Source organism: Manduca sexta, chromosome 27 (genome assembly GCF_014839805.1).
Source record: "Manduca sexta isolate Smith_Timp_Sample1 chromosome 27, JHU_Msex_v1.0, whole genome shotgun sequence".
Classification (NCBI taxonomy): domain Eukaryota; kingdom Metazoa; phylum Arthropoda; class Insecta; order Lepidoptera; family Sphingidae; genus Manduca; species Manduca sexta.
Window position 1 is genome coordinate 18,709,580 of NC_051141.1, and position 12,655 is coordinate 18,722,234.

The 12,655-nt window shown below is 35.0% G+C and overlaps 1 protein-coding gene across 1 annotated transcript in view; it reads left to right on the forward strand.

Annotated features, from left to right (window-relative positions):
- Positions 1-731: 731 nt before the first annotated feature.
- Positions 732-12,655, forward strand: part of LOC115440537 (biogenesis of lysosome-related organelles complex 1 subunit 2) — a 75,686-nt gene continuing 63,762 nt past the window's right edge. The window contains exons 1-2 of the mRNA XM_030164887.2: positions 732-989; positions 7,304-7,434. Coding sequence (XP_030020747.1) covers positions 941-989; positions 7,304-7,434 — 180 coding nt within the window. The 5' untranslated portion in view covers positions 732-940. The remainder of the gene's footprint in view (positions 990-7,303; positions 7,435-12,655) is intronic.

Consider the following 12,655-nt stretch of genomic DNA (forward strand, 5'->3'; position numbering starts at 1 on the left):
GTACTTTTTTGCTAAAAACAATTTGTTTCGTAACTTTAATGAAAGTTATGAAAATATTGGTATAAAGTGACAACTTACGTTCTATGAATTATGACTTAATTTTTTTACTTTTAACTAACCCAAAATTACTGCAAGAAAGCTATGAGTTAAACATTTGGCATATTCTTGTCTTTAAAGTTCAATTGATTTTGCATGACTTTTTCTTGCGGTTGAAAACTCGGGTTGTAAACGTGAGTGCAACTCCATTACCTGCAATTGCAATGCAAGTGCAATTACAATGGGCCGAAAATGAAAAATAAAATTTTCATTTCATTATTTAATTATATTTGAACTTATTGGTCATTATGAACCGTATAAGAAATCGACTTAATAATATCATCTAAAGTGATTGGCGAATTTTGGTATACTGCGTATGCGTTGGCTATCGTGGCGGCGCGGTGCCTTTGACGCATTTTAAATTACGGCTTTGGATATTACTCCCTTGAGCCGTTCTTTAGACTATGAAGAACAATGACGTTTCTAAAGACACGAACATCCATGTAAACTATTTGAACTTAAATGGCAACCGAAACGTTACTGTTATAACTTATTTATTCACTTGAACGACAATACAATCAGTATTTTTGATACTCAATTACATGATAATATTTGAAAAGTCAGGACAAGAATAGGGGATTCTAAAAAAAAAGTATAGTGAGTTTTATGCCACATCTCAGACCATATTTTCGGGAGTTGGTAACACTGGTACTGATAGCACTTAGCAAAGTCAAATAAACTAGGCTACATAATACAGACTGCAATTTGCAATTTCGTTTTTTCCCTGTGGATGTTGGATCGTCATCATTTTTTGCCGGGATCTTGAAATCTGCTGAATCAATTATCGCCGCGAGTGCAGACGGATTTATTGAATTATTTGCTGTGAATATTTATACCGTGCTATATGTCTGAAGACGAAGTTGAAAAGTGGACCAGAGAGGGACGATGCAAAGGTAAGTTTGTATACAAAATAAAAACATTATCAAAATCTTGATGTTCTACGTACCTCTAACGATTGTTATTTGTTGGAGGAAGCTGGTAAAGAAAGCTAATAATGACATTCTGCAGTTTTACATCAGTTTATTGTGCTTTATTAAATTATTTTTCTAGCAATTTTGGTTATATACAAACTTTGGTAGGTACAGACTACATGGATGCCTTTTTATACATTTTATGTGATTTATTGTGACTAAACAATGACTAAACTTTAAAAATATTCTAGAAGTGTTTTTTCCTGCATAATTCAAGTTTGATTTTTAACATGACTGACTATTGAGTGTAGTATATTGTATTAAATGTAACATAGACAAGCATGAAACCTAAATCTTATTAAACAGCCAGCCACTCCATAGCAAAAGAACTCAATTTCTCAAAACAAGCAATTCTATGAAGTATTTCAGAAAGTTTATGGTGGTAGATATCTTAATCAATTGAAAAGAAATTATTTGTTATCTATCAATATAATCAAAGATTTTGATTTGGATTAGGTGGAAAAAACTAAACTTATAGAAAATTGATAAAAATATTACTGTACCCACTGAATGTGGACGTGGGAATAAGTGAGTCATACTATAGAAAGTATAGCACTGATAAGAGTGGATAAAAAGAGGTTTTATTAGATTCTAATCATAAAAGCTCATATCAGTAGAAATTTATCTTTGTGTAACTTTAAAACACGAATATTGTTATTTGTGAAATATTCAATTCCTGAATATTGACGGTTGCAAGGCTAATTGAATTAAGCAATTTTTTTAGACAATGTTTCATACATATTCAAAATCAGCACTTTATTCTATGTTTTTTTAACATAGTTAAATTTTTTCGAAAGAATAAGTTTGCTTGAGTCGATTAGCCTTTCAAGCGTCAATATGTTTCTATTGGTGTTTATAGATTAGTCAACCTGGAATACAAAGATTTTTTATGAAAGCGGCATTTCCTTCAAAATGTATGAAGAATGTGTTTTGAAATTTCAGACCTTAAAAGTATTCAAACCTTTAAGGGTCCCATAGTTGTTTCAAAGATCCACCTTCTATAAATTTGTAAATTATAAATAGTATACATTGTTTTGTTGAAAAAATTGCTGCCGCTGGTTTATTCTAACAATTATTTTTTCAACAAAAATATGTTTTTACTGTCCAATCTTAGTTATTAGCCTTTGCAGTTTAATAACTGTTAACCTGTCCCGAAGCAAGGTTTTTGGTAGATATTCTACTGTTATGGTCAGCATCTTCGAAGTAAAGTAATAATTGTATGTAAATGACGTCCTGGTACTGTTACACTACCCAACACAAGTGGAAAGTTTTAAACTGAGTTGATAAAGGATCATGGGTCCTCAAAAGCACACAGCTTTGAGATGAAGAAGTCATTTGAATCAGTTAAGAGAGTGTCAGTTCAATTATAATTACGGTTACAAATTCCAATAAAATGTTTACACCTCATGTGAAGTTAAAATTGAAAAAGCCACATAAGAAATATCTTTTTGTTCTTATTTCCAGCATATATTTACCAATGAAAAGTAATTAAAATTGTAGTGGTATGAATGTTATGGGTGTTCCACCAGATCAAAACAAAAAAACAAGAACAAACATCAATTAAATATTGTAGTCTGGCCAAAGGAAACATTCACCACGGAGTATAGTTGACAGATTTTTTAAGTTTATGAAATCTATTTGCAATTTTGAGCTGGTAATAATCGACTTTTTATGTAACTCATTATTAGTAGTGAGGAATTAAATTTGAAGTCACCTAATGGCCAGGTGTAAAAAAAAATGTGCAGTAAAAATAATGAAAATTTAGTTATATCAAAAATATTTCGCCCCTAAAAATCGTTCCATTCTACCCCTAGATTTTTTTATGTTTAGTGAAGTTGGACCCCTTGGGTTTGATATGTACCACACTGCTAAATCTCTGTTAAGAGTTTCACTAGATGGCGCTGTCTGACATTTGCGCGCAATTTTAGTTTGCACCTCGCCTTCGTTTTATTTTGAACACATATAGACACACACACATTCGATAGAGTTTACTTGAAGTTAAAGCGGCATTTCCTTCAAAATGTATGAAGAATGTGTTTTGAAATTTCAGACCTTAAAAGTATTCAAACCTTTAAGGGTCCCATAGTTGTTTCAAAGATCCACCTTCTATAAATTTGTAAATTATAAATAGTATACATTGTTTTGTTGAAAAAATTGCTGCCGCTGGTTTATTCTAACAATTATTTTTTCAACAAAATATGTTTTTACTGTCCAATCTTAGTTATTAGCCTTTGCAGTTTAATAACTGTTAACCTGTCCCGAAGCAAGGTTTTTGGTAGATATTCTACTGTTATGGTCAGCATCTTCGAAGTAAAGTAATAATTGTATGTAAATGACGTCCTGGTACTGTTACACTACCCAACACAAGTGGAAAGTTTTTAAACTGAGTTGATAAAGGATCATGGGTCCTCAAAAGCACACAGCTTTGAGATGAAGAAGTCATTTGAATCAGTTAAGAGAGTGTCAGTTCAATTATAATTACGGTTACAAATTCCAATAAAATGTTTACACCTCATGTGAAGTTAAAATTGAAAAAGCCACATAAGAAATATCTTTTGTTCTTATTTCCAGCATATATTTACCAATGAAAAGTAATTAAAATTGTAGTGGTATGAATGTTATGGGTGTTCCACCAGATCAAAACAAAAACAAGAACAAACATCAATTAAATATTGTAGTCTGGCCAAAGGAAACATTCACCACGGAGTATAGTTGACAGATTTTTTAAGTTTATGAAATCTATTTGCAATTTTGAGCTGGTAATAATCGACTTTTTATGTAACTCATTATTAGTAGTGAGGAATTAAATTTGAAGTCACCTAATGGCCAGGGTGTAAAAAAAAAATGTGCAGTAAAAATAATGAAAATTTAGTTATATCAAAATATTTCGCCCCTAAAAATCGTTCCATTCTACCCCTAGATTTTTTATGTTTAGTGAAGTTGGACCCCTTGGGTTTGATATGTACCACACTGCTAAATCTCTGTTAAGAGTTTCACTAGATGGCGCTGTCTGACATTTGCGCGCAATTTTAGTTTGCACCTCGCCTTCGTTTTATTTTGAACACATATAGACACACACACATTCGATAGAGTTTTTCACTAAAGTAAAACTTTACAAAAGTCGATTGAAAACAGTTTAGAAGTGATACAAATTACGTGAAAGAGTGTGTTATATGCTGCATTGTATATTAATTGGTAAGTCTTGTAACCATTAATAATACGCGCAATAGTTACCAATTGAGAATTTTTTGCCCTGGACCCGAAGCTCATGCAAATCTTAAAGCATTACCTACTTGTTCTCGAAGTTGGGGTGTGTATGTATTCACCTTAGTCTATTAAATGTGCGAGAAGTGAGAGTATCTCGACGCAGGAACAGGCACTGACCTGACAGTACCTATAGGAGATGGGCTGGACTAGACGGCACCACGCAGGGCGGCTGCGGACGAGGACTTGAACACTTCCGCCGGAGGAAGCCCACAGCCGTCCCTAATGCGCCGAAAAAAGCCACAGCAAAGTTTTAGTTGGTGTGCCGTGCGTTGTATATAGAGTTAGGGCCTCGGTCCGGCGGTCGCCTGAAGGTCAACGTCAAATAGGGGCGGCTTAACGCCGGGTCGTAAGGCATGGTGACCCAAACATAACCTCTCAGTCGTCCCCCACGATGACTAGGCGGTAAGGTACTTTTTCAGGGAAATCAAAAAAAGATCTGACCGTACAGGTTCCGATACTCGCTATAGAAGTGGGCGTTCCATATCTTAGTTTTTAATCGACTTCATAAAAGGGGAGAAGGTTCTCAATTGGACTGTATTTTTTTTTCAAATACCGGGATCAGTACAATAGCGGCTTTCGTGATTGAAAACTGACTTTGATAACTATCTGAAGACGAATAACGCGAGACCACAGAATAGACACACTGCTATTTCTACAATAAACGATCCGAATCGCTCTTTTCGATCTATCTCCCAAATGGACCAATCAGAACAAAGTTTTTTGTGACATGCTCACAAATGAGTTATTTTCGTCAGCTCATTCCTGGAATCGTATAAAAGATTAACATAAGGATCGTTTATTGAAAATGGCTGATAGTGAGCTAAGCTAATAAGGGCTTGAAAACTTCGTTTCTACTCTATTAAATATCTCGAAACTCATTTGTAGCCAGTCCTACGCCTGGACTTAAATATAAAGAAAAGGACTCTAATATAAAAAAAATATATAATAAATAGCTATAAACAACAGTCATAAATATTAGTTGGAACATGAATATCAGCTAAAGGGACCTAGAATGATAGATTATGATAGAATATGTAGACTTAAATATATCGGGTTCCAGCAACCGCCTTTGATAATTATATCACATAACGACCCACCTCTACTCGCTAATGACCCATATAAGTGTAAAAACATTAACTATTTGCTCCAATTACACACTTATCTTAACATATCCCATTAAAATAAAGATACAGGTAACAAAACTCTTTGGTAACAAACAAACACTGCAAGTTAAATAAAAGCTTGTAAAAAAGAAAAATGTTCTAGAATCTAATAAAGCACATTTAGTGGAACTAAACAAGTTGTAAACATTTTATTAATTAGCGAGGATAATTACAAAGTAAAATAAAAAAAGTCTTGTGAGAAGTTTAGCCACACTGTGTTGTAGATCTCTGAGTACAAAATCAATGAGTAAATGTCATTTCCATTAAAATAAATATTAAACACCCTCAATTGAGGTGCTATCTAATAGAGACCACAATTGGTTAAGCCTCTCCTGAGAAAAATAAAAAATGGCAAAAAGTTTACGAAGTATAAAAAAATCTAAAACAATTATGTGAATCTTAGAATTATTTTGCAGGATGTTTCACCAACTTCAAATTATTTTTTTAATGGAGGCACTACAGTCTGTCTCGCTGTATTGTCGATCTCAGTAGTGGTAAAAAAGTATTGGTTTGCTAATGTCCTTATACCCCCATAATACCAATAGGTCTATTGGTGAATTTAAGAGACAAGTTTAGGTTTTCCTTTCCTAACAGAATTTCCGTTAACGCGGCCAATCTCAACGGAGATCAGCCAAGTACGCAGGATATATTATAGTGCATAAGTGTGTACGCAGCACACAAGCGCAATTTCTGTTCCTTTTCTCTCATAGTCCGGTGAGACGGCAATCCGACACGACTGGAGAGAGATCAGGCGCAGAACCTGCAGCTTTACATGCTTACCGAAGCAAGAGGGTATCACACGGCGGCCTTCCTAATTCCCGAGCTGCGACTGAGTTCATTTTTAATATAAAAAAATTTGGTCACATATTTTTGCCCGACCCGGGATTCATACCCGGGACCTCAGCGCGGTTGTCGTACTCGTATCGTGTACAATTATAACTACGCCAACGAGGAAGTCAAGTTTAGTCATAAGTTTAACTTTATCGACCTTTCTGGGTGGATAAAGTTAAATTTGTCCCAATTAGTCTATCATAATATTAATAATAAACCAGGGAGCTAGTAGAGCTAGAGCTGGAAATCTGTAAGCACTTTATCAAATATATTACTAGGAATTTCACGGGCTTAGTGTTTAGACTGACGTTTTATTGACGGATAATTTGTAGTATTTCAATTTACTTTGAATTGTAAGTTTGGTATAATTTCGATTTAATTTCTTTTGCTACTTATGACACGAATTTACAATCTAATTTCTTAATATGATAAATTACTATTAGTAGAGTTATTAGTTGTTAGTGGAGCTCATGGGTTACCATATTCTCGTCAAATATGTTCTCCCCGTGTAATAAAAACCTTGTCATCGCCACATGTTCAAAGATTTGTTTTTGTTATTTTCTTTATGGTGACTAAACAATTAGATCATAAGAATAGTAATTTCATTGAAAGGATTTTTCATTTACATAACATCAATTTTATGTCACCAAAAAATCCAACATGTTTTCTCAATGGGATGTGTTTGGAAAAATGACTGTTTTCGATAAAAAGAAAACAGGTATTAAGTGGTATTCATTGTGTATATTTGCCTGACATCTATTCCTGGGGCATGTTATGTTTTAACCATGCGGAATAAATTACACAGTGGTGGCAGCCTTCAAAATGAAATCACTTACTTTTTTTACATAGACAAATCCATTTACGGCCGAACTGCATTTTCTGACGGATTTACCGGCCTAAATCGTTATACCGAATAAAATCCGCGCACTCTCTCACTTCGAAAAATATCCCTGAAATATTTTTGTTTTGTATCAGATTTGCACATGTCTCCGAGTTGCTCCAGTTTCGAGGTGCTGGACCCTCATGACCCGGTGATCAGCCGGCTCGCCACGCAGCTGTTTAAGAAGACCAATGATTACCTGCAGGGCGAGATGGCTGCTGGCCAGGTAGGTGATGCTCTAGTAGATTTACATATTGCGTAGCTCTTTCAGTTCATTTAAGCCCCTTTATACACCGAAAGGCATAGACCGATCTCTTGATCATCTTGGCTCCAAAATAAATTGTAGTCAATAGAAAAAAAAATATGAAAGGAATCAGTCAGCCACGGCTTCGCCTTTCATGTACAGGATAACAGTAAGATTCCCTGTGTAGATAACTTTGTTTTTTTGAAACGTATCACAATTTTAAAAACAAAAATGAAAGTACACTATCAAATAAGTTGACTAAAGTGCTTTTATAATTAAGTACCGTTTGTGCAGTCATGCGGGAACTTTACCTTGATTCATTTTTAAAGTTAAAAGCACTTTTAAACAGCTTTTAGTAATAATATAACATGCATATTTGTTTAATTAAAATTAAGTGATGTATTTTTAAGTTTAAAATACTCTTTTTTCGGTCTATCGTTTATATATCTTTTAACTTGCTGAATAAACTCTAACTACGGTTGAGAATGTACCGGCGTGGACCAGTGGCGAAAAGTGTTTTTTTTCGAGGGGGAACCCAATATAACATATAGGTAGTGATATGCATGATCGCTGTTTGCAGGTCGTTCTAATGATAATTAGATTACACACAAATTCCACATAACGAGCGTTTACTGCGAAAACGCGCTAAACTAAATTTTTAACAAAAATGACTTAAGCACATATGCTTGTTTTCAATTGTCATAGCAATTCTTATATTTTTTAGCTTAAATCGGCTAAGTACTACGCTCAATATTATTCGAGATATGATATAGTAAAAACAGTTAAGTACAATATATTGCTTTATACTTAATTGCTAAAATATCATAATAAATAAATAAATAAATAAGCCTTTATTTCTACTACTTACATACATTTCATAGGACATAATATAATTTACATTACTTATGACACCTTCACGTAGTAGTCGTCCCCTCGGCGTAGGCCTCCCCCAACGACTTCCACAGCTTCCTATCTCTTGCTTTCGTCATTCAGTCTGGTCCTAAATAAAATATCATAAACGACGTTATAAATCATTTCCACAGGAAATGTTGCATTTAAAAAAAATGTTCATAACCTCTTTTTCCTTTTAAAAGGGCGAACAATTTTTTTTATACATCTTCAGGCAATAAAATCTGAAAGAATTTATTGACTGAAAATCATGTTTAGTAGAATTCTGATTATATCGATATAATTTTTTTATAGCCCATTTTTAATATATAAATCGTTTTAACATTAACAATCGCACATAAAGCGCATTTTAGCAATATATCTAGATGTAAAAGCGACTAACTGTCTGACCTTATTCATAAATTTCCTAATTTTTACATTTCTATCACATATTGAGTAATATGTCATAAAAAAAAATATTTATTATATAACCCAACTGTGACTACTAAAGTTATTGAGGCCTTCCATAATTATAGCATTATTATTAGGTTAAAAGTTTTAAAACTTAATAACTCATTTAACTTTATTGCATTTAGTAGGTTTTCGCAGTGAACACTTGATAAAGGGAAGCCAGCGAGAATCCGGTTGTATAAACCCTTCACCACTGGTGAGGAGTTACTGGTCTGTCAGCGAGTGTATCACGAATTTTATAGATTTTTAATCAAATCTTGAATTGAGGGGGTATTGGGAACAGCTTTTTTTTCTCTGGGAATATCGCTACCATCGCCTGGAGGGGGGGTCGGCCACGTTGGTTTCATCGGTCTTACGGCCCAATGTCGACATTCGGGAGTATAGCATCACCCGAACGAACATGGGACCGAGTCCCTAACCCCTAACCGCAGGGGTCTTCTTCGGCGCATATGGGATTATCCCGGGGACCAGAAACGGTCTGCACAAACATTAACAAGGGGGATTCTATCCTTTCTTACTCATTAGCAAGGGCGCCGGGGACGAATCCCGGAATACAGACTGGTTTCGTGTGCAGACAGATTGTCACGGAACAGACTGTGATGATAGCCTAGTTGGGTGTGGAACGGACTGCCAAGATGAATGTCCGCAGGTTTAAATCCCAAGGGCACACACCTCTGACTTTTCTAAAATCATGTGCTTATTCTCTGTGAATTTATCGTTCGCTTTAACAGTGAAGGAAAACATCGTGAGGAAACCTGCACATCTGAGAAGTTCTCTATAGGAATTTCGAAGGTGTGTGAAGTCTACTAATCCGCACTAGGCCAGCGTGGTGGTGTAAGGCCTAATCCCTCTCAGTAGTGGAGGAGTGCTCAGCAGTGGGCAAGTATACAGGGCTGATATTATTATTATTATAGACTGTGAGGAAACTTGTTCATCCTAGGTCGGCCCTGGTCTCGTATCCTGAGTTGTACTATGGTCATGTCTCGCGGTATCTCTAGGGATTGAGGGTTTTAATTGCCTGTATGGCGAGGAAAGAATTTCTATAAAAAGTAATCCCGATACAGATGCGGCCGCGCACCGTGTGAGGATGCATAGTCGATGGGTACTCCTATGTTCAGTAAAACTGCGGCATACAAAACTGATAAGTATTTATCGAGGATTCTGGCCAGGATTACTGCCATTACTTGGAGACCCAAAGAAAAACACGGCAATGTCGACTTCACGTTTTAATTGCGAGGGAGTGGGAAAAGATGCGTTATTGACAACGTCAAACCTGTGTTGCCAGAGGGCACAATCACAAAAACGAAATTCTAAAATTTCGTAACATCGGACTTTAGGAACATGTTGATCCATTAATCGATATAATTTGAAATTCAGGGTCTTATACATTTTATGTATACATAAATACTTATCGAAAACTTTCTAATAATTTTGCTAATCTACTTACATTACACGTAGCATTAAGTTTTTCTTAATACCAGTGCCGAAAGGTCGAATTTTCCGAAAGAGGCCCCGACCAGCATATAGGTACTAGTATGCATGAATGCTGTCTGCAAATCGTTCCGACGGTAATTGAATGTTACATTAATTCGACATAAAGGGAAACCGACAGGAATCGGATTATACCGTCCCTTCGCCACTGCATTATACAGTCGTAAAATAACATAACAGGCACAAAATGATATTTGGGAACAAACAGATTAATTAGGAACTCTACAGTTATAATTAACTAGTTGGCCCGGCAGACGATGTCCTGTCTTAACTATGTATGCACGCGCGCATTCTGTCGATCGCTGACAGTTATTTCAAACCACTGACAGTTATGTAAAATTAATGTTATCGTTAAGTTTTCTTAATTTTTTTTTTCTTACAAAAGAACTTTGTCCTGAAAATAACAAACACAAAAAAAAAATAATGAATCGGTCCAGCCGTTCACGCGTGATGGCGTGACCAAGGGAAATAGGGATTAATTTTTATATTATATATACCTTTGACATATCATTAGAGATTAAATTACGTTTTCAAATCTTGAATAATACCTTGTGACTTTTTGTTAGTGTATTCGAATCTTGAGTACACTTCCTCGCTTTACTTGCTTCTACACAAGACGTGAAATCTTACTAAATTTTTATTTGCGAAAGTTTGTAAAAGTGGTTCGATGTTTGTTAGAAGTTAACGCAAAAACGGCTTCTGGATCAACAAACAGGTTACTTTTTATCCCGGTAAGGTAAACAATATAACGATTATTTAAACAGAATTTAAAATAGATAGTGCTACGGTGCTGTCTATCTTATCTGTATATATAAAAATGAATCCCTATTTCCCTTGGTCACGCTATCACGCGTGAACGGCTGGACCGATTTCACAATTTTTTTGTTGTGTCTGTTATTGTCAGGAGAAGGTTTCTATGAAAGAAAAAAAGAAAAAAATTGCCTGGAAAATTAGAAAATTTAGGAAAACTTAACGAAAATATTAATTTTATGTAACAGTCAATTGTTTGAAATAACTGTCAGCGATTAACAGAATGCGCGCTGCAAATTCATAGTTAAGACGGGACAACGTCTGTCAGGTCAGCTAGTATTCAATAATAATACTGTAATTGCATATTATAAATTGGTTTTAAACTTTTGTCACTGGAAAGGACATAATGGTATTGTAATACCGGGAAAGGTGTCCCGCGAGACGAAAATCGCGAGCGTCATCTAATATATTTATATTATGTTTTATTAAGTTTAACATTTTTACAGTAAATACGAAAACATGGGCGTTATGAAGAAAAATAACTTCCATTTTTGTTTCATTCAGGATTTTCGATAATATTTAGCGTCAGGTACATCTTTTTAATATCCATTGGAAAGTCAAAGGCCATGTCGAAATAGTTTAGTGCATCATGTTATATATGCAAAGGAATCAAACAGTACTTATAGTTAGTTATAGACCGGGCATCAGAACCAAATTTGTGCTATAAAAGTTATTACCAATTGCTACTAAGTCGCTGTCTTCTTTGAAATATGCGTGTGACAAGATGTAACAGTGTCCTTAGGTATTAATACAAAAAACAAGGCTTTTTTTTTGTATCGCTATTATTACTCGACATTGGCAAAATCACCGATAAATAAACGGAGGCAGCCATAATATAAACGAAGAAGAAAAATAACATGTTTACAAAAATATTCTAATATGCGCATTAAAACGCGTATATCGCGATATGGCAAAAACATGAAGTATTTTACATTGGTGTTTGCTATTTGACGGTCGATTGAGTAAACATCGCATTAGCGTAAACATGTTGTAATATGATCTTCCCAATGTCAACTTTATGTACTCCCACAAGTCTTTGATAATGACATGCTAAAAATTTAGTTGCGTCTAAATTTGTTGTATTGACTACATTAATCGTTGTCTCGAACTACGATTTTGGCTAACAATAACTTGAGCGCAAAGATAACAAACGCTATCAATATGGTCTATTACTCCGGGCATCTTATTACCATGTATAGAAATAGCACTTACGAAAAAATAAGATTTAATTTCAAAAAATTAACGTTAATGCCTAGAATAACAAACATGGGTGAGATTAATTCGCTTAACAAACATAGTCGATTTTAACGAAAACTAAGAGCTATTTAGAGTTGTCTAGTCGCCGGCAAATCGGTCGTCGGTGACTGCCTTCTATAAATTAATATAGGTGTCCGCCTGGGTAGGTATCACTGCAAAGTCTATGTATACGTACTTAGTTGCCGATCGCCCGGCCGAGTCGACCTTGTTTTGGTTGCCGAGCGGCAGAGTCGCTGGCAAACAGTTGACGGTGCGTAATTGCTCTAAGGGTGATATAACAAAATTA